The 21777-nt window shown below is 62.7% G+C and overlaps 1 protein-coding gene across 1 annotated transcript; it reads left to right on the top strand.

Moving 5' to 3' along the window:
- The first annotated feature begins 13652 nt into the window (after positions 1–13652).
- ARC (activity regulated cytoskeleton associated protein) lies at positions 13653–17153 on the top strand. The gene is made up of 3 exons (XM_070631188.1): positions 13653–15728; positions 15981–16125; positions 16347–17153. The coding sequence occupies exon 1, from the start codon at positions 13876–13878 to the stop codon at positions 15070–15072; it is 1197 nt and encodes a 398-aa protein (XP_070487289.1). The 5' UTR covers positions 13653–13875; the 3' UTR covers positions 15073–15728; positions 15981–16125; positions 16347–17153.
- The last annotated feature ends 4624 nt before the right edge of the window (positions 17154–21777 follow it).

Below are 21777 nucleotides of genomic sequence, written 5' to 3'. Positions count from 1 at the left end.
GCTGTTTCCCATCGTGAGGAGTGAGGTCGGACGTCAGAACACAAATGGGTATTCCAGCAAACGCTGTGAAGTTCGTCGGAGCCCCCGGCCCTGGCTCTCACAGGAGGAAGAACTTACTGCTTCAGTGGGGGGAGCATCTTCCCAGCTCATTTGGAGGAAGGAAGCTGGAAACCACGCCCCTCTGAGGGCCAGAAGCGAGCAGCGGGGTTCCCCATGCCCAGCCCGGGGCAGGGGTCTGCTCCCCAGCAGTCACGTCTGATCGTTCCTATGACGCAGAATCTTCCAGAGAGTTGACGACAGGGCATTCTCCTGACCACTGGATCAGCAAATTGTCATCCCAGGATTCACACACTCCTCAGAGACCTCGATGGGGCTGGAAGAGGAGACAGGGCCACCTGGACACACAGCCGAACCCACTGTCTCCGGGGGACCAGGCAGCTGGTAGGTCACGTTCCAAGTTGTCATAATTACAGGAAACAAAGGTGTGGGGTCAGACTGCTATCTCCTTCTCTCCGGTTAGGAAAGTGGATTCAATCCTTGCCTGGGGGCAATAATGAGCGTGACTGAAATTTGCACCAGGCTGGTCTCCCTCGGAGTCCTCACTCTCCATCAGTGAAGTGCGCTGCAGACAGAGAGCAAGCGGGTGCGGTGGTCCTCCACTCCTCACAACGGGAAGCCGCTAGGCAGCACTGAGAAGCTGCCAGTGCCTCCAGGGAGTGCCACGGTGACAATGTGCCCATCTGAGAGGGGGTGGCGAGGGCTAACTGGACAGGCCTCGGCACACAGAGTGCTCGTTAATGGGAACTGCCGTGGCTGCTGTCTCGGCGATGACCATGGGTGTGGGCTGCACTGGCCTGGTTGTGATGTTGTATTGTGGGTAGTGGATGCAGTGGCTTTGATGATGGGGACAACTCCTGTCCCCATGGAGGGGATGGTGAGAGTAGGGGTGATGGTAAGGATGAAGGAGGTCATGGTTAAGATAGTGGTGGTGGTGATGGTGGCGGTGATGATGGTGGTGGTGGTGATGGTGGTGGTGATGGTGGTGATGGTGGTGGCAATGGTGGCGGTGGTGATGGTGGTGATGGTGGTGGTGGCGGTGGTGGTGGTGGTGATGGTGGTGGTGGCGGTGGTGGCAGTGGTGATGGTGGTGGTGGCGGTGGTGGTGGTGGTGGAGATGACAGTAGTGGTGGTAATGGATGGAGATGCTGGTGATGGGTTTGCTATGGTACGAATGTCTGTATCCCCCTCAAATTCATATGTTGAAGTCTAACCCCTGGTATTTGGAGGTGGGGGTTTTGGGAGGTGATTAGGTTATGAGAATGGAGCCCTCATGAATGGGATTAATGCCCTTAAAAAAGAGACCCCACAGAGCTCCCTTGCCCCTTCTGCCATGTGACAACACAGCGAGAAGTCTGCAGCCTGCAACCAGGAAGAGGATCCCACCAGCACTCAGCCACGCTGGCACCTTGATCTCAGACTTCCAGCCTCCAGAACAATGAGAAACAAATTTCTGTTGTTTGCAAGTCACTCAGGCTACAGAACATTGTTGGAGCAGCCCCAGTGGCCTCAGGCAGGGGTGAAGGTAGGATGGTGATAGTGGCACTGGTAGTGGTCGTCTTGACAGTGGGGCATTGAGGAGCTCACAGTTGTGATGGTTGTCGTGGCAGAGAGGCAGTGGTCTTAATGGCCGTGGGGATATTGGGGATGGTGGGTGCTGTGGACTGAATTGTATCTCCTCCACAATATTCATATGATGAAGCTCTAACCCCAACGGGACTATGTGTGGAGAGAGGGCCCTTAGGAGATGATTAAGGTTAAATGAGGTCATAAGGGTGGGGTTCTAATCTGATAGGACTGATGTCCTATAAGAAGATCTCTCTCTCTCTCAGGGTGCGTAAACCAAGAAAACGCCTTGTGAGCATGCTTCAAGAAGAGCATCTACAAACCCAGGAGAAATCTCTCACCAGAAATCTAATCGGCCAGCGCCCTGATCTCGGACTGCCAGCCTCCAGAACTGTGGGAAATATACGTCTGTTGTTTAAGCCCTCAGACTGTCGTCCTTTGTTACAGTGGCCCGAGCTGCCCCGGACAGTGGGGACGGGGAGGGGGTGGTGGTGGTGGAGGTGATGGTGGTGGCAGTGAGATGCCATGGGACCAATGGTGGTAGTTGTGGTGGAGGAGGTGTTGGTTTTGGTGCTGATGGAGGTGGTGACTGTGGCAGTGGGGTTGGAGGCAGTGGTTGTGACAATGATCATGACAACTTGCAAATGGAACACTTGGAACTCGGTCAGAGCCTGACCCGGTGGCAGCAGGTCTTAGGTGAGCACCTCTTGCTGAGGATGGCGTCGGGTGATGGACCCCACTCCTGCCACAGGTGGCCATGAGCCTGCGGGCCGGCCTGGGACGGCTCTCCAGGACACCGCCTCCTACCTCCTCATGCTCCCTCTCCTCTTGCCAGTGGAGACATCCAGATCCTTGTGGGCTCCTGACATGGCATTTTATTTTTATTTAGAAAAATGCAGCAGCTGCTCTGTTGAGGGAATGTGGTTTCTTTGTGTGGCGGTCAGGCTATAAACCCAGGGCCCACTCCACTTTGCTCCCCTGGTCGGGGACTAGGGCATGCAGGAGATTGACAGCCACCAAGCTGCTCCTGCTTGTGGAAATGAGGTGGTGGGCTATAAATCACTCAGCCGATGAATCTCTCTGGTGATGGCCCCCCCCAGGCCATCCGACTCTGGCCTGGCAGGGTCCTGAGGCTGGGCTGGGTGGGGGAGGAGGGCCCGGGAGGGAGGGCAGTGCCCCTCGTCTGCCCTGCTCCCAGTGTCAGTCTCAGTCTCTCTGCCTCAGGCATGGGAAACCTGGCTCCCCAGGGCCAATGCTAGTGTCTGGGGGGGTCTGACCTCCTCCCTGAGGCTCCCCAGGTCCCCAGGCCCTGCCCAGACCCTGCGCAGACTCAGGTCTGAGGGAGCCAAGACCCTGAGTCCCTCCTGTGAGGGGCACACGGGGCCCTGGGGACAGCCTGAGGTGTCTGGGGTGGGTGGGAGGGGGCTGGCAGGGCAGAGGGTGTGGAGCACCCTCGGTGGAGGGGGAGGGGGGCCTGGTTCATACCATCGCGGGCCTCAGCATCCTCCGCCACCCCCCTGGACGGGAGGAGGCTGAAGGAGCAGATGTGAAAACCACAGCTTTAATCCAGGAGATTTTGGAAATGAAGTGGGGTGAGGCGTGTTCCGGGCCCTTTCAGGAGTGAATCTGGGGGACTGCAGAAGCCCACTGGGCGAGGGGGGAGAGGGTCTGTGCAAAGGCCCCTGTTTGTCTGCTCAGGGGGGGCATGCTTGTGGGTGTGGCTGTGGTGGGTCTGAAGCTGGAGTGGGTGGGGAAGCAGTCCCCAGGGGCCCTGGACCCTCACTCTGACTGTTGAGTTTGCCCCCAGAGGCCGAATCCGGGACCCTCCCCCTCACCTGCTCCTTCTCCTCTCAGCCACCTGGTTTGTCCCCCAGGCCTAGCACGAGACGCACCCCGGGAGGGCCTGGCCTCCTTCTAGGGTGGGGCAAAGACAGTGGCGACAATGACCCCTGTCTGTGGGGAGGGCTGAGGGCCGGGCCAATGGGCATCAGTCCTGGAGAAAGAAGTTGGAGCCGCAGAGACGCAGAAAGGGAAGGAGAGTGCGCGAGGTGGGCACGTGGCCAGCAGGTGGCGCCCGGGCCCTAGAGGCACAGGGTCAGTCTGGACCAAGGGCAGGGTGGCGTGCCTCTGGGAGAGTGGGCTGCAGCGGGGAGAGCCCTGGAGCCCAGCCCTGCCTCCACCTAAGACCTGAGGGTCCCAGAACCCCCTCATCCCCTGGCATCTCCGGGAGGACACCTGCCCACAGGGCTGTCATGGGCTGGGGCCAGGATGAGGGACAGGCTCGCTCCCGAGCCAGTGGGCAGCCCTGAGCTCCAGGCCGACAGGCTCCACCCCTCTTACTCTGGGGCTGACCCAGCCTGGGGCTGCTGGCCGCTGGCACTCCCCCTTCTCTTGGAGGCAGGTCCTCCGATGAGATGCCTCCCCCCCATGGGGCCTGGGAGGAGTGAGTCTATGTTTAGAAGAATCCAAGAGGTGGGACAAGTGCAGACCTGGGGTGGGGGCACATCCATTACCACCTGGGATGCACACCCAACTGCTCTGCAACCTTGGGCAAAGCCTGACCCTCAGGGCGTCGGAGTCTCCCTGTAGCCCAGCAGCTGAAGGCCCACTGGGAGCTCCTCCGGGGACAGGGAGGAAGGGAAGGAGAAGGCTGAGTCGGGTCCGGGGTGGTGGGCAGAAGCCCAGTGGTCTGAGCAGGTGCCATCCCTGCCTTGGCCTTCCCGACCCCCCACCATCCGGGCTCTGCAGTCTACACTGGCTTGTGGGGAATGGACAGGTGTCCCCAAACCAAGAGGAGGCTCGGTGCCAGTGTGCAGTATGGCAGTCAGATGTCAGAGAAGTTATCTCCCCATCTCGGAGTTCCCCCAGTCCCTGTGTGCCATGGACCCCCACCCTAGGGGTCCTTCCAGAGGTTGCTGTCACCCTCCAGCCCCCCTGCTCAGGCACCTGCCCTGGACACGGATCTTAGGACCAAGAATGCCGAACAGGGGATGTGGGTTGGGAACGAGACCTGCCAGTCAGGTGTCCTGCCAGCGCAGACCCCGCCTGAGGCCTGTCACCCACTCGGAGCCTCAGCGACGCTCTATCAGCTGAAGAAGCCGAGGCTCACAGGGTGTCCAGAAGAGGCCGGCCCCAGACCTTGACAGTGGCAGATGGCAGCGGACAGAAGGACCAGGACCGGTCTCGGGGCCAGGAGTCTTGGCCATCGCTCTTTGGCTGGGTTCCTCGGGCACAGCCCCCTCCCTCTCTGCACTTCGGGTTCTTTATCTGTAAAGTGGGTGACATTTAGCTGCTCCCAGGTCCAGGGGGACGCTCGGCCCACAGTGGGGCCCCTTTCTCCCACGTGACCTGTGTGTCAACCCTCTTTCCAGAGAGACCACAGAACCGTAGACCCCTACCCCTGGGACCAGGCCGGGGGCCCTGGAAGGTGGGATCGGCTGCATAATTGGAGGAGTCCATGGCAAAATGGGAACAGAGCCCCTTCATTCAGAGGTAGGAGAAGCGTACCACGGTGGTGCCGCAGCTCAGCAGGCCGGGGACAGATGCTGTGGAGGCAGCCTGTCGTGGTGGGGAGACGTTGAGCTGAGATCGGGGGACCAGGAGGCCTTGGCCAGGCAGACACTGGGCCCCTGAGGGCCAAGAGTCATCATGGCTCGTGCCTGGCCCCTGAGAGGCTGGCAGCAGACAGGGAGGTGCACACATCCATGAAGCAGGGAGCGTAGGGGTGCCTGGGGCAGTGGTGGTGTCTGCAGCTGGACAGGGCATCCGGGCTGGTGGCCGAGGGATATCTGGGTCAGGAGCCCGGGAGAGAGGCCTCAGTGGACCAGGTGGCCTGAGGGAGCGGACAAGATGGCCCAGGAAAGGGAGGCAGCTGGGACGGGCAGGGGGCCCAGGCCCCAGCCCCAAGGGAGGGGAGGGAGTGGCCAGCAGAGAGAGTGGAGGAGGGACCCCGGGCGGGCCGCAGAGCTGGCCACTACTGTTTCTGGGGAGGTACGGTGCTGGCAGGGGCCCCTCCAGGGCGGCCCTCGCAGGGCGGGCATGGCGCAGAGCCTGCCTGCGTGGGGAAGCTCCTCACCCGTCACACTGAGCTATTCTCAGCTGCTCTCCTTTTATGGCTCCGGAAGTGAGCGGTGGAAGCTGGCAGGCTGCTGCGCTGGAGACAGATCTAAATGGAGATGCAGAGAACAGCAGGAAAGTGCGGCCACCACCCCCTCCCTGGCACGGGCGTCCTGAACCCCCCAATCTGGGGCGGCCAGCCAGGGCCAGCTCACAGCGAAACCCCCCTCCTGGCTGAGGGGCTGGCTATGCTTAGGGCTCCTGCTCTACGATCCGGGGCCCCCTGGGCGTCCAGGGAGGCAGCGGGGCTGCACACGGCCTGGCTGGGGGCCCAGTGGGGCGGAGAGGAGGGGGCAGCCGCCCAGCCCCAGCCCCCAGGTGGGCTCCCAGCTGCTCCTGGCTAGTCCTTCTCGTGCTCCTCACCCTCCTGACTGCCAGGGCCACGGGGGCTTGGACCCTAGCTTTCGCCTCATCCCGGACCCTCCAAATGGCCGTCAGACTGGCCCTTCTCCCACCGCAGAGGCTCCCCAGGGGGCATGGGCCTGAAGCAGCTCGTCATCTGCCTGCCCTGCTGGCCCCCAGTCCGCTCTCCAGGCCACAGGACCGGGTTGGAGACCTGTGGCCCTCCTGAAGCTTGGAGAGCTCTGGGAACCCACCCCCTCTCCAGGCCCCTGCCCTCCAGGCTCTGCCCCCCACCACAGACACAACCCAGTCAGCCCTCCCTGCCCCCTGCCCCGTCCGCCTCCTGCACCAGCTCACCCCTGCTCATGCTCCCACTGCCCCCGCCCATCAGACACCCTGGCTGCCGGTCCCAGCACACTTGGGGTGTCGGGGCATCTTTGATCGGACGGAGTCTCCCCAGGGCACGAACCAGGTGGGTCCTGTCCACTCCGCATCCCCAGAGCAAGCCCGGGGCCTGGCACAGTTGGTGAGCAAGAGCGTGCCTCGGCTGGACAGAGCAGGAAGGTGCCGATGCACATACACACTCACACCCATGCACACTCGCACACACTCACTCACACTCATAAACTGGCACACTCACAGGAAGACGCCATGCTCAGGGGCTCTGGGGGGGCACGTGAAGGGCACGAGGCTCACAGTCAGCTGTCACTGTGCTGGGAGCTGGGAAGGCTTCCTGGAGGCAGTGACACTGGACTCAGTCAGATTTAGACAGCATGTGAAGCCATGCTAAATTTTTATGCTTAGGTTTTAAAACTGGGTGGGCCTTTTCAGTTAAACAGGGCTGGTGGGCAGTGGGTGCTGGGCGGTGGGCGGACAGGACATTCCCAGTGGAGGGAAAAACATGGTCACAGGTCCAGCCTGTTCCTCCTCACCACCCACCATTGTTGTGGGGCCCCAAGCTGCCCAAGCCGAGAAGAACCAGTCTGCCTGTCGTGTGATGGGGATGGCGGGGCCAGAGTGGTTCAGTGATTTGCAGGAGGTCACACAGTGCCTTGAGGAGAAGCGGAGTGAGAAGGCAGGTGCCCGACTCCTGTCCAGTGCTCTGCGGACACTCAGACCCTGCCAGAGGCACCTGCCGAGCTGACGGGACCCTTTAGATCCAGAGGCCGAGTGGGTGGTCACCCATCAAGTGGCATCTGCGGAGTGTGTCCTTGGCCCTGGCTCCCTGTCCATTGTTCTCACCCCGCACACCTGCCTCCTGACGTAGGGACCCCTCGACCCCCCATCCGTGATGCCGTAATGGCCTCCTTCCTCCCCCAGCCCTGGCTTACGTCAGAGGGGACCAGCCTGATTCCCTGGAAGCTATGGGCTGCTCCCTGAAGAGCCGAGGCTCAGCCTGCCAGTGCCAGCAGCGGGAGGGTGGCAGCCCAGCTGGCGGCACGCCTGGGGCCACATGCACCCCTGCGTCCTCCAGGGCCTGCATGGGGGCCACGGGGATGCCCCTGCCATCTGCGTCTCCCTGCACCCCACCTTGCTTGCTGCCAGCCGTGAGGGCTCGGCAGCTGTTTTCCTGTTGAACGACTGACTACCTCACTGCTGAGCAGGGCAGAGGCAGTTGCACCCACTTTACACGTGGGGAAACTGAGGCTGTGGAGAGGCAGGGGCTGAGGGACTTACACACGGTCACGCAGGGCATGAGCCGTGTTCAGGGACCCCTCTGGGAGCTGACACGCCTCTCCCCAGCCCCTCTTGCCATCCTGCCTGGCTCTGGCCTCCTTGCTGGGGAGCTGGGACAAGCCTCTGGGCCTCGGTTTCCCCTTCCATGGCGGCTGGGGGTGGTGGTAAGGAATGAATGTCCCTTGAGGATGGGCTCTCCACCACTGGGGCCCGTGGCCCCTAGGGCTCGGCCTCCTGGCCCAGAGGGGACACCTGCAGGGTACAAGGAGCAGATGGCTTAGGCACCGCCACGCCAGGATCATAGGAAAAATACAAAACTTTCCTTGGAGACTGGACCAGGAGGCGCCACGGGAGGAGGCAGGAAGGAGGGAGGAGGGAGGAGGGTCTGGTGTGTGGGGGCCCAGAACGAACAGGCTGCCTGTTCCGGGGACAGGACGCAGCACGCACCCTGCCAAACCCGGAGAGAAGAGGAAGCTCGGAAGGAGGGAGGGGGGGATCGGAAAGAAAATGTTCCCACAGCTCCCGTGCTTGGAGCCCCCTCCACCGGCCCAGCACCCTGCCTCCCAGGGGTGCCCAAGGCCGGGGTGCAGTCCCCTGCTCTGGGTCACCCCTGTCTCAGGTCCCTCGACCATCAGAGTGTGCCCTGCACTGACGGGTCTCCCAAGACCCCTGATCTGTTCTGCCCTGGCCTCCTGGTGTCTCAGAGGCTGCTCTGGCTGCAGCAGGTGCATCAGGCAGGTATCACCTGCCAGCTTAGCGGCCTTAGCCGGAGCCCCCCCCGCCATTACAGAATATCTGTGAAAACAGGATGATTTTGTCTCCTTCGGAAACGCAATGACGCCTCCCTTTCCTGGTGTCTACCTCTCTCCTGCTCCATTTTCCCCTCTTCAACCCTTTTTTCCTCCTTGGCTGGGTCTCAGCTCTAAACTGCTGTGTCCCCACGTCCCCATGAGCGAGGGGCCCTCAGAGGAGGGACGGCCACAGCAGCGGTGGGGCAGGGCCCGTGGGAGGGCCCACGTGTCCTTGCAGCTGCCTGACTCAGATTCCAGGCCCTTCTGCCAGCTGCTCCCCCAGTGCCTCTGCTCACCGTCCCAGGGCCTGTGCAGCCGCCCGGGGGCAGCCGTCCCGGTCCCAACACTGCCTTGGGAGGCGGATGCAGCAAGAAAGCAACAAAACAGAGGCCCCCCTGCGGAGCCACAGGCGGGGTCCCGACCACAGCCACCTCCCAGATCCCAGAAATGACACTCTTTCAGGAGGCTCACAGCAGGACAGGTCGAGGGCGTCCTTTGGCTGGGACCAGGAGGGGCAAGAGAACTAGCCCTCAGTCTCGCTGCACACGCGGCCCTGGCATTGTCGCCCCGTTTTACAGATGGAAAGTTGAGGCCCAGGTGAGCAACTGCCCACCTGGAGCAGGGCCCATTCCACGACCTGTCTCAAATGCCTGCTCTGCGCCAGGCCCCGCTCCAGGCCCCTGTGACTCTGCTGTGAGCATGTGGACAGGGGCCCTGGCCCTGGAGTTGCACCCAGCTTCAGACGCCCTGCCCTGTGAGAAGGAAGAAGCCACCGGAGGGAGGCCTGGCTTCTGGGCAGAAAGGAGGAGCGGCCTGGCACAGGGAGCCCCTTCCCGGGGCCAGGGCCAGGGCCAAGGGACAGAGCAGCTGCAGCTAAGGGCAGCAGACCCTGCGGCACTGGGCGCCGGGGCTGGGGTGGACAGGAAATGCTGGTCAGGGAGCTGGGCCTGCAGTGGGCTCCTGGTGGGCACAGGGTGGGCCTGGTCCTTCTCTCCCAGCTACACTGGGTATGGTGGCAATGGAACGAGGCCGCATGACCCAGGATGGCCCCACAGGTTGGCTGGATGGGCAGTGGGTACATGTGGAGGGTGGGCACCTGGACCACAGACCGAGGCCGGGCAGGAAGGCCCAGATGAGAGCAAGAGGCAGACGACCAGGCCCACTCGGTTGCCCGGCTTTTCCTCCAGGAGATCAGGGCCACACAGCGGGTGCAACATGGGCCCTGGAGCGGGTGGCCATGATCAGCCCGAGCGCGTGTGCCCGTGTGTGTGTGTGTGTGAGTGTGAGTGTGCGAGTACTCTGCCCTCTGAAGGAGCTGCCTTCACACCCTGGGTGTTAAGTGGTACTAACTGCTTTCACCCAGGAGATTGGCGCGAGCGAGCCCCGTGCAAACACATGGAGTTTAGGAAGCCGGAGTCCGGCTAGGCTGCAGGGCCGTCACCGTGGCTGTGCTGAGGAGGCAGGTGATCCCCCACCCCGGCCCCCAGATCACAGTCAGGGCACAGGTGTCCTGTCCTGCCTTGCTGACGAGGAGCCCCCAGCACATCTGGGCAGCCAGACTGCACTAAGGGGCCCCCAGAGGCGGGTGTGAGCCTGTGGGGAAGGACTCAGTCACACAGCAGCCCTGCTGGAGGGAGGGAGCTGTCTAGGGGCTGGACAGTGAGGTCGGAGAGGCCCAAGGCTCCATTTGGGGTGGAGGTGGAATGGGGGCGGGCTTCCCTGAGGCTGTGGATTTGGGAGGAGACCCCACCCTGAAATAGGCATGTTAGCTTCATATGATCAGAAAGAACCTGGAGTCTGGGAGCCTGGAGCCCTAGGGGCAGAAGGTCAGAATCCCAGAGGGCCTTGAACAGGGTTGGGGGGGCTGCCTGGATCCTAGTGCTGGGCGGCTCTCCCTGTGGTCACCCTGGCCCGCCCTCCCTCTGCCACAGATCCCTCTCCTTCTAAGGCAGGCGAGGCCTCAGAAGTTGTCAGGCCCGAGGAGCAGCAGACTGGCTTGGCTCTGGGGGATGCGGAGGTCCCCAGGCTGGCCCGCCCTCCCTCCTTCCCTCCCTGCACAGGCCCAGCTCTCTGCTCCACCTGCCCCTCCCCAACCTGCAGCCTTGAGCCACTCTGGGTGAGGCAGGGGGTGCTGGTGGCCTGCTCTGAGCCTTCACCCCTGCCTGTGGGGGAAGAGGGGTTCAGAGGAGCAGGAGGGCAGCTGGCCGGCCTCTTTTCCGGAGGCGGAAGAATAGAGCCCAAGGCTCCAGTGCGGGGGTTTGCTGAGGGCTTCTGGGGCGATAATTGGGCGGCGATTAAGTGTTCTGAGCAGCGCTGTCGCCTGTCACCTGTCACTGCGGCTCTGTGAGCACAGCCTCTGTGCAGGTCCTGCCTGGCTCTGCACACCCGCCCTTCCAGTGGACTCTGCTCTCTCACGCCCACACGGGGCTCGCTGGCCGTGGGAGGGGGCACCAAGGGTCCGGGTCCAGCCCAGCCCTGCCCGCTGAGCCCCATACAGATCCCCTCTCGCCCGGCTCCCCCCGTGGGTGGTGTGTTACCCCCACCTCCGACCTCCTGCCTCTGCTCACCCTCCCCCAGCCCCTCTTGCTCGCACTGCTTCTCTCAGCCTGGTCCACCCTCCCCCGCTCTCTGGGCCCTGGCTGGGCTCCCCTCGCTCCAGGAAGCCCTGCCAGACGGCTGCTGCCTTGGGTGGGGTGGAGTGAGAGCTGAAGACCACTGTGGGCCTGAGGCCCAGAGAGCCATGTCCTGGCCTGGGCCACCCAGCTGGTCAGGGACCAGGGCCTGAGTGCTGCCCTTGGGGGACACGTGGACTTTGTAAACGGTTGAGGGGGTGGCCCCTGGTCACTCAAGTACTGGCTTTGGCACTCCCACTGCACATGGGCCTGCACACACACACACACACACATACATACACACATACGTGTTGTGTGAGTGTGGCCCCTGCCCAGCTGGCTCATCGCACACCTTCTCTGACAACGGCCCTCAGACACAGGCCTGAGCTCACCCCAGACACGGACAGAGGCCGTGGCTAGAGGCAGGCCCTGCGGTGACCGGCCACACTCACCGCCCGCTGCACAGACATCTCACACCCAGGCACGCAGGCCTGCAGCCTCCTCCTGCTCCGGGAAACGCCCTGGCTGGTAGCTCTGGGATTCCTGTTCTTGCAGCTTGTCTGCCTGGCTCCCCCTCCCCGCTCTGTGCTGCCCTCCACCCTCCTTTCTCTGCCCACCCACTCGCCTTTAATTAGAAATGCCAGGAGAGCCATTTTTGGGGAGTTTTTGCCAGAAAGACATTCCCCCCCACTATGGGTGGAAGCTCCAAGGGGGAGGAGGAGGCAGATTGGCTCTGGGTGGGGGGAGCTCCCAGGAGACCAGCGGGAAGGGGCCTGGGGTGTAAGGAGTGGGGATTCCAGAGAGTGTGGGCACTCGTGTGCCCTCAGTGTGCGAATAAGACAAGTGGAACTGTGGGGCTGTGTGTGTGGGGATGGGCATGGATGGGGGGATGAGTGTGTGTGTGGGAGGATGAGTGTGTACGGGGGGATGAGTGTGTATATGGGGGATGGATGCAGGTGGGGGATGGATGGAGAGGATGAGTATGTATGTGGGGGGATGGGCATGGATGGGGGGATGAGTGTATGTGTGGGGGGGATGAGTGTGTGTGTGGGGGGGGATGAGTGTGTGTGTGGGGGGGATGAGTGTGTGTGTGGGGGGATGGATGTGGGGGAGGCCGGAGTGGGGGACTGTGAGTGTGCATGCAGTTGAGAGAGGGAGAAGGGAATGGGCAGCACAGGGGCTGAGGTGTCTGGACTGACACTGGTTGTGTGTCTGCACCTCTGGCTGTGGGCAGTGGCATGTGTCACCTGTGCCCAGGTAACATCAGAGGACCTGGGACCCATACCCATCCATCAGGAGCTAACGCAGGAAGGACATCCCTCCCCCACCACTGTTGCCAGGGAGGCAGAAGGGGCCTCCCTCCCGAGGGAATTTCAGCTTCCGGAGCCCCGCTCCTTATATGGCGGTTTGCTTTTCTCTGCTTCTCCTGACTGCAGAGGGCTGCCAGCACCCTTCCTCCTCCCGCCTCCCGCCTCCCCCTCCCTCCTCCTCTCTCCCTCTTCCATCCTCTTAGAAGTCTTGGAGCTTCTGACCAGGCTCCCTTGGGCCTGGGGGCTCAGGGCCCAGCGGCTGCAGGCCGCTGCATCTCCTCCACACCTCCCACCCCAGGAAGCAGCTTCCAGATTTCCCTGGGGGCGCTAAATGGAGAAGTCTTGGGCCTCATCAAATACCTGGAGTGGGGGCACGGGGCCGTCCTGCCTGGCCATGGGCACAGGGATGTGACATACACATTCACACCAACACCAGGGGCCTGGCAGAGCAAGGCCTGGGCACACTTCCCGCATACACGGCTCTGCTCGGCTCAGAGGACCAGCCCAGGGCTGGACGCAGGGGCCGTGGGGCAAGGGTAGGCAGGAGGTTGAAGACACACTGGGAACTCACACCTGACAGGGAGTGTGTGTGTGTGCGAGGTGCGTGTGTGTGCCTGTGTCGGTGCACACGAAGACTCCTTGAAGCCTTCACCTCAGGGAAGGACAGTCTGAATGTCAGCGTCCTTGTCAGGGCTCATCTGTGGCTGAACATCCTGCAAAGTCAGACTGGGCAGGGTCAGGATGGGGGCAGTGGGACCCAGGAAAGCAGAGTCCCCAGTAAAGAGAGAGAGTGAGAGAAGGAGGCAGCCTGAGACCCCAGGGAAGAGGCTTCCTCTTTACCCTTGAGTGGGGGCTGTAACAACCTGCCTCAGGCCCCTCCAGGCACACGTCTGCGCCCCTGCCCAGCGCCGGCGTGGGGGTGGTCGCTTGACCCCAGCACTGTCCCTCCGTCCCGCAGGCTGAACGAGGCTGGGGAGGGGGGCGGTGCGAGAGAGCGCATGAGTCAGCCCGGGCCAGCCGTGTGTGCAGGGGTGGGTCCTCCCTCTGCGCGAGGAGCGCGAGTGGGCGCAGGAGGCGGGGCCGCAGGGTGGGGGCGGGCGGGGAGCCTGCGCCGGGCCAATGGGAGCCGGGGCTCGGCGAGGGGGCCGCCCACGGGCCGCGCTGGCAGCATAAAGAGCCGGCGGCCGCGGCTGGGCGCAGAGCTCCGGCGCCTCTCCTCTCGCACCGCCGAGGCTGTCGCACCGGGACGCAGCCGGGACCCAGCCGGACCGAGCGCGCTCCGCAGGACTCAGCGCCACAGGCATCTCCGCACAGCCGGCCGCCAGCAACCCCTCCTCAGCCCCAAGACGACTTTGCAGCCCTCTGCCTCCCGCCTGTCCGAGCGTCGCGGCCACCTGCGCGCAGATGGAGCTGGACCACATGACGAGCGGCGGCCTCCACGCCTACCCCGGGCCGCGGGGCGGGCCGGTGGCCAAGCCCAACGTGATCTTGCAGATCGGTAAGTGCCGGACCGAGATGCTGGAGCACGTGCGGAGGACCCACCGGCACCTGCTGGCTGAGGTGTCCAAGCAGGTGGAACGTGAGTTGAAGGGGCTGCACAGGTCGGTGGGCAAGCTGGAGAGCAACCTGGATGGCTACGTGCCCACCGGCGACTCGCAGCGCTGGAAAAAGTCTATCAAGGCGTGCCTCTGCCGCTGCCAGGAGACCATCGCCAACCTGGAGCGCTGGGTCAAGCGCGAGATGCACGTGTGGCGGGAGATCTTCTACCGGCTGGAGAGGTGGGCGGACCGCCTGGAGGCCATGGGCAGCAAGTACCAGGTGGGCAGCGAGCCAGCCCGCCAGACCGTCTCGGTGGGCGTGGGGGGTCCTGAGAACTACTGCCAGGACGCCGATGCCTACGACTACACAGTCAGCCCCTACGCCATCACCTCGCCGCCCGCCGCTGGCGAGCTGCCTGGGCAGGAGCCGGTGGAGGCCCAGCAGTACCCGCCCTGGGGGCCAGGCGAGGACGGGCAGCTGAGCCCCGGCGTGGACACGCAGATCTTCGAGGACCCCAGGGAGTTCCTCAGCCACCTGGAGGAGTACCTGCGACAGGTGGGCGGCTCCGAGGAGTACTGGCTGTCACAAATTCAGAACCACATGAACGGGCCGGCCAAGAAGTGGTGGGAGTTCAAGCAGGGCTCGGTGAAGAACTGGGTGGAGTTCAAGAAGGAGTTCCTTCAGTACAGCGAGGGCACGCTGTCCCGTGAGGCCATCCAGCGCGAGCTGGACCTGCCGCAGAAGCAGGGGGAGCCGCTGGACCAGTTCCTGTGGCGCAAGCGCGACCTGTACCAGACGCTGTACGTGGATGCCGATGAGGAGGAGATCATCCAGTACGTGGTGGGCACCCTGCAGCCCAAGCTCAAGCGCTTCCTGCGCCACCCGCTGCCCAAGACCCTCGAGCAGCTCATCCAGAGGGGCATGGAGGTGCAGGATGGCCTGGAGCAGGCGGCTGAGCCAGCCGGGCCCCGCCTCCCCACCGAGGACGAGGGTGAGGCAGAGTCCGTCACGCCGGCCCTCACCAACGAGTCCGTAGCCAGTGACCGGACCCAGCCCGAATAGAGGGCAGTCAGGGCCCCCACCTGCCCACCACACCGCGCCTGTGGCCTTTGCAAACCAGGACTTTCGAGCTGGGCTGACTCCTGCAGGGGGGGCCCTCATCCTCATCCAGCCGGGCCCCCACCTCAGCCTCCCAGCCTGACTCACACAGGCACACGTCATCCAGATGTGGACAGCACCCCCCAAACAGCAAAGGAGCCCTTCTCCCCTGTAGGGCCCCTGCCCCATCACCCTCCCTCCGTCTGTCTTCCCCACCCCTGTACCTGCCTGGGCCGGTGACCCTCCTCCACCGCACCCCCCTCCCCCCAGCCATGGCAGGCCATCTCAGCTTCCTTATTCTGCTCAAAACCCGGGCTCTCTGGGTACTCAGAAACCAAATGTCCAGATGGCACGGACCGGCAGGCACCGACCTCAAAAAACACCCCAGAGCAAAAGCTAAAGCAGAACCAGTGCTATGAGAACCTCGGCTTCAGGGGCGCCGCCCTCTCCTGGCTGTCACCACATAGCCGGCTGGCACCCTTGCCGCCGCCCAGGGCGGCGGGCCAGCCTCGGGCAGTGTGGCTCCCTCCCCCAGAAGAGAGCTGAAGCCGAAAACACGGCAGCGGCAGCCGCAGCAGCAACAGACCTGAGCAAACTCCTGGTGCCTCCTGGCCCCTCAGGTGAGCCCCCGCCAGAGGGCACTGCCATCAGGGGGCACCGTAGAGCCCAGAGGGCCCGGGTCAAGTCTGTTTTCCCGGTGAGCCCAGCAAGGCTCAGAGGCATCCCGCAAGTTAGCGCAGGGATGGGGTGGGCATGGAGAGGCGGGAGGAGCAGAGACCCCGGGATGGGGGGGTGCGCCGGGCTGGGAGCGGGGCAGGGGGAGTTTCCTGAGCTAGCTCTCACATGGACCCTGGTTCTCTCTCTCGCCCCAGCATCAGTGATTCACGCCAGCCTGGAGAAGGCTTGAGCTCGGCTCGATGACTCACCCTTGGCAGGCGGAAGGTCCCACAGGGCCTGAGTCTTCAAACCCGGCTGAGGCGGCAGCCGGTGTCCTCGGAGCCAGGAGAATGACAACAGGTAACAGAGCCCCATCCCTCCCAGACGAGACCCCGTCCCTCAGCTGTTCTCCCCAGGCCCCGCCCCCAGGCCTCTGGGCAAGCTGAGAGGCAGCCCACCAGGATCCCCGGGGCTTCCCCTCTGGGAGAGCAGCCCCATTATCCCCCCCACCAAGTCCTTCCTGTGGAGACCCCCCAGCCTCCTGCCCTGTCCCTGACGGTCCGTGTCGTCCTTTCTTTCAGGTCTCAAGGCTCCCGCCAAGCCTTTGCTGCTGTGCCTGGCACCACCCCCTCCCGTCTCCTCCGCAAGCTGCCTGCACAGGAGGAGAAGTACAGGCCCGTGAGGGAGGGGGGCTGCAGAGAGAAGGGGACCCTGACAGAGCTGCCGGTGAAGATGGGCCAGTGTGAGGGCCAGGGCCTGCCACTTTGCCTGCCCCGCTGGCCACCAGCCTGTCCACCCCTAGGGCCACTGTGGCTGGAGCCACCTTGTCTTGCTCCAGCCTGAGAACCCCCGCCTACCACGTGGCCATCCTCTACTGCCAGAGCTTTCTGCGAGCCTGGGGCTGAGGCCACAGCCCCTGCCTCTGCCCCGAGGCCCCAGGCCCAGCCCCAGGAGATCCAGAAGCTTTTGCTCCTGGGGCTCACGTGGGCTCTCTGCCAGCCCTGCCGTTGCCCAGGCCCGGACCCCCGCCTCCCCCAGCACCAACACCCCGGTGCTGGCCAGCCGCTCATGTCTGCAGCCCAAGCAGGCCCTGGTTGGGGGTTCCTCTTCTGCCAGTCCACTAGAGATTCGGGTCACTAACGATGTCTGCAGGTGACTGCTGGCCCCCCATCTCTGCCAGGCCCCCCAGATTTTATTATTGCACATAAGCCATAAGCCACACTCACAGGCTGGCACAGGCTGCAGGGAGGTCCTAGGGTCCTCAATTGGATTTGGCCAGTCGCCCCACCCCCAAGCCATGAAGGTCAGGCCAGGCTGTGTACACCCCTGCCACCATACCTGAAGACAGACTTTTTTGTAATATTTTGTTAATAAAACACTGAAACTTCCTGGAGCGTGTGTGCTGTTTCTCTGCTGGCTTGGGCTGGCTGGAGTGGAGATGCAGGGGGAGGCAGCCCAGGGCGGAGGGCTTGGGACCCCCGGGAATACAGCCTGAGGGGTTCCCGGGAATCTGGGAGAGCACAGCCCTGTCACCCCACAGGGCAGCAGGTCAGGGTCCTGGAGGCTCAGGGTGGAAGGGCCTTAGGGGCTCCCCTCATGGAAGCCAGCCCCCAGCAGCCCCCAAGCCTGAGGCAGCCTGTGGGGGACTGACTGAGGGGCCCTTGTTCACATTGAGCTGAGGACTGCCCCTGTAAATGCGGGGTGGGGGTCCTGGGAGCTCTTCCGCTACCAGGGCTCAGCCACAGAGAGGCCTGTGTGGCCAGGGGCCCCCGGCAAGGTATCTCTGACCCTCAGTTTCCTCATCTGCAAGCAGGCAAACCATGCACAGCGGGGCTCAAGAACTTAGAAATGGGGGCCATCCAATGTCTCATGTCCTGTGGGTAGTCTCTCCTGTTCTCGGGGGGGATCCCAGGTCCCCGGGGGGGAGGGAGAGAAGGCCTAAAGGGGGCTCGGACTCCTGTACCAGCCAGTGTTTACTGAGAAGCAGCACAGGTGGGAGATGGACAGTGAGGGTCGTCCCAGGAAGTCAGGTCACTGGCTGTGCGGCGCGCGGGCGGGGATGGTGCAGGCCTCCAGGGCGGGCGGGAAGGCTCGGCCCAGGCTGAGCTGCTGTCTGCAGCGGGGTTTCCTCCCAGGTGAAGGCTCGGCTCTGCTCTTAAGGCCTTTCAACGGATTGAACCAGGCCCCCAGATTCTCTCAGAGGGTCTTCCTCACTTAGAGTCAACTGATTATGAGATTCAGTCACATGTACAGAGGCTTTCTGAGCAACGCTGAGTGGGGTTTGGATGGAATGCCTGGGAACAGCGCCCAAGCCAGGCTGACACGTTACACTGAACTTCACAACCGCCACGGTCATTGGCAGGTGATTGTCACCTACCCAGCGCAGGTCCTGCCCCTCAGAAGGTTCTGGCGCTGGGCTGGGGGCAAGGGCGGCCGTGGATGGAGCCAGCCCAGCCAGGCTTGGTAGGGCTGCCTGGTGAGAGCTGCCACTGGGACAGGAAAGACCTGGGGAGGCAGGAAGGGAGCCCAGCAGGCAAAAGACCTCCTGCCACCAGGAAATGCTGTCACCGTCCACACGAGGGCGGGGCCCGGGGAGGGCTCCCTGAGGAAGGGGCTGTCTCCCCCCAGTCTTCCTTTTTATTTCTTTTAAATAACGAAAGTGCTGACAAGAACGGGGAGAGGAAGTTGACAGGCACAGGAGGCTGGGCACCATGGTAATGCCTGAGAGGCAGTAATTTCTCCCGGAGACATCCTACTGCTGACATCAAAGCCGGAAGCGGTGGATGTTTTTTCCTCTTAATAAAAAGTTACTCCCTGTAGTTGGATGATTGTGGAACAGGCTGTCGGAACACCTTGGCAATTTGAGATGCAGCGCTGCCTTTGTGCCGCAAGAAAGGAGGCTGCAGGGCAGAGCGTGGTGGTGTGGCCTGGGGTGGAGGGGCCGGACCCTCCCGCAGACATCATGAATCCCGCAGCCCAAGCCTCAGGGTGCTCCTGATACGGGCCTCTCTCCTCCTCTCCCCGTCCTGCCCAACCAGACGTCACAGGCCACCCGGTCTTATCTTCTCACTCGCTGGCAGGGAAACTGAGGCACAGAGAGGGGCTAGGCTTGCCTCATGCTGGGGAACAGGGCTGGGACTGGCAGCGGGGGCTGCCAGGTAGCCCTGACGGCTTACCTTGTAGACCCAGGTTGGTGGGGGCGTCTGCGCCAGGTGGGCGTGGGCACAAGTCCCAGGGCCGCCTTTTCTGTAAGTCCCTCAGTATGTTCCTCGCTGTTGCCCCCAGGCTCAGCCGAGACATGTCTCGTGTGTCCCATTCGTGTGGCTGCCAAGTGCCAGCCAGTACCGCCTGTGGTTAAGAACGGCAGCATGCCAAATAGGCTGCACAGAAACAGGCCCAGGAGAGTGCGTCCGTCTGTGCGAGGCCAGGCTACTGTAACAAAGAGGCCCAGGCAACAAAATCACTTATTTTCTGTCACATGAGCATGTGGCCAGTGGCTGGGCTCCACCTGTTTGTTCAGGACCCTCCAAGTGCTCTGTCACCCCCCGGCCACCGTCTGTCTCCTGGCTGAAGCCAGGGCTTGGCTGCTGCTGGGCGGCTGCCCGCAGGCAGGGTGAAGAGACAGGAAGGGCCAGCCCAGGAGAGTGGCCGTCACTGCCACTGACCCCCACAGCAGGGAGCGCAGTCACACGTCCACACCCAACTGCAGAGGGCCTGCAGCGCCGGAGGGAGAGGGGACTTCGGTGGACAGCCAGAGGACAGAAGCCACACTGAAAATTTTTGGGGGTGACATGAACTTCACTTTGCCCAAGGAGATTCTGCTGATCAAGGGGACCAGAGACTGAGGTCAGCCACGGGGGCGACCAACCAGGTCTACGCCACGGAGGCCCGATAAAGACACTGGACACAGGCTGGGGGCTTCCCTGGTTGGCCACACTCCGTTCATGCTGTCACATCGCTGCCAGGGGAACTAAGGCCACCTAGGAGTCCACGGGGAGAGGACCATCGGGAGCTCCGTGTCTGCACCCCGCCAGGCCCCGCCCTGTGCGCCTCTCCTGAGGTTGGACCCCCGGACTCTGCAGCTGGTGTCAGAAGTGAGGGTGGTCGTGTGGATTGTTCCCAGGTGACGTAACTCCACAGGTGACACGATTCTTTCTGGTCTGTAAGCGACTTTTAACTCCAAGAGGACTTGAGATTAGCACAGAGATTTAAAAGAGAACTAAACCCCAAATGTTATTTTGTCAACAATTTGTATATGCTTCAGATTTTGAGTATTTTAACATTGAAGAGAATTTGGCTGCAACTTTCCAACACCGCTGTCAACTGGGCGCCTGGGCCGAGGCGTGGACTTCGGGTTTTAGGCAGAAACCATATGCAAGTTTATAACAGTACCGGAACGTTAGAAAGAGCTTAAGGATCACTGTGTTTTGTAGCTTAATTTAATAAGTTTATAATCATTTTTTAAGTATTTAGAAAAGTCAAAGTGTGGATTTAATTTAGACTATTAATTTTATAGACATAGCTTAAAAAGGTTTGAAGACCTGTATGGGACAACACGTTCCTCATCCTTCGAAATGATGGTGAAAGTACAAGATCGTGAGCGTTACTTAGAATCTTGAGGAAAAGCATAGTTTGGGGGTTTGTCATTTTGACGGCACTAATTTAAACACCTGAAGTGGCTTCTAAGCAGACGGTCCTCACCACCCTGAGGACGCGGGCAGTCTCCTGCCAAGGAGGCAGAGGTGGCCGGGCGTGCCTAGGCTCGCTGTCCCTATGCTCGGGCTCCCGGACGGTCTGCCTCTGTGGCTGAGCTACCCCGTGGGCGAGTCCCTGAGCCGCTGCCTGCCCTCTCTGTCCTGCCGGCTTCGCCTGCCCCCTGCCTCCTGCCCCTGCCCCCTGCCCTCTGCTCCCTGCCCCAGGACCCCTGCCCTATGACCCCTTCCCCTGCCCCTGCCCCGAGGCCCCGGCTCTGTGGCTCGTTCTCCCCTCTTCTGCTCACCACAGCGGCTCTTTATCCGGTTCGCCTTTGCTCTGTCTTTCCATTTTGCCTGTTTGGGGCCAGCTTTCGGTCTGTGTGGCTACAGGTCCACCCCTCCGCTCTCTCTCTTCTGTCCCTGCGTCTCTCTGACCCTGTCCCTCTCTCTCTCTCCATCTCATCCCCCACTTGGACCCCGTCTCTCTGCCTCTCTCTGTCTGTCTGTTTCTCCGTGTGTGTCTCTCGGCCTCCATCCCTCTGTCTCTTTCCTCCTACCCCTCTCCCTGCAGAGCCGGGGAAGGGCCTCGGGTCAGAGTAGGTGAGACTCCTGCAGGTGTCGGCCGAGGGAGTGGGGAGGGCGGATATGCAGCAGTAAGGGGAGAAGGAAGGACAGAGGAGAGCAGTGGTGGGCACCGAGCTGGGAGGGCGCCTCCCTTCCCGCCCTGGGCCCAGAGGGCCGTCAGGAGGCGTCGGAGGGCCGGGCTCTGCTCAGTGTGGCTGCTCCCCACCCCAGCCCTGCTCCCCTGGCCTTCCTCACGGCACAAGCAGTCGGTGGGGTCAGGGGACAGGCCCTGCCCCCCTGCCGCAGAGTACAGACCGTGCTCCCAGAATCTGCTCCAATGGCCCAGCGCCCGCTCCCAGCGTCCCTCCCCCGAGGGCACCCTGAGTCCTGGGGCGCACGGCTCTCAGGAGCGCTGGCTTTTGGGGGAGGGGTGAGTGGAGCAGGTGTCCAAAGTCACCTGGTAGAGGTCCTTACAGTGAGACGGGCTAGGGAAGGACCTGGAGGAGGCACGGGCAGACTGTGGCCTCACAGTTCAAAAGGCCCACTTGCCTGGGGGGACGAATCCAGGTCCTAGGTGTGAGGTGTGCTCCCAGCTGACCCCGATCCCGCCCCCGCCCGCCTTCTGCCTCGGTGGGCCCCACGCCCGGCCTGTCTGGGGCTCTGATTCCTAAGACAGGAGGCAGGGACACCAAACGCACAAGCCGAGGGCCACTCCCCACCGTGAGTCCCCAGGGGCCCCAAGTGTGCCAGCCAG

The sequence above is a fragment of the Equus przewalskii genome, chromosome 8 (assembly GCF_037783145.1).
Source record: "Equus przewalskii isolate Varuska chromosome 8, EquPr2, whole genome shotgun sequence".
In the NCBI taxonomy this organism is placed as follows: domain Eukaryota; kingdom Metazoa; phylum Chordata; class Mammalia; order Perissodactyla; family Equidae; genus Equus; species Equus przewalskii.
Note: the sequence above shows the minus strand (reverse complement) of the source record. Positions and strands in the feature narration are given on the sequence as shown.

What these genes read in the sequence shown, in the direction of transcription:
- ARC (XM_070631188.1), top strand. Translation starts at nt 13,876, where the DNA reads ATGGAGCTGGACCACATGACGAGCGGCGGCCTCCACGCCTACCCCGGG.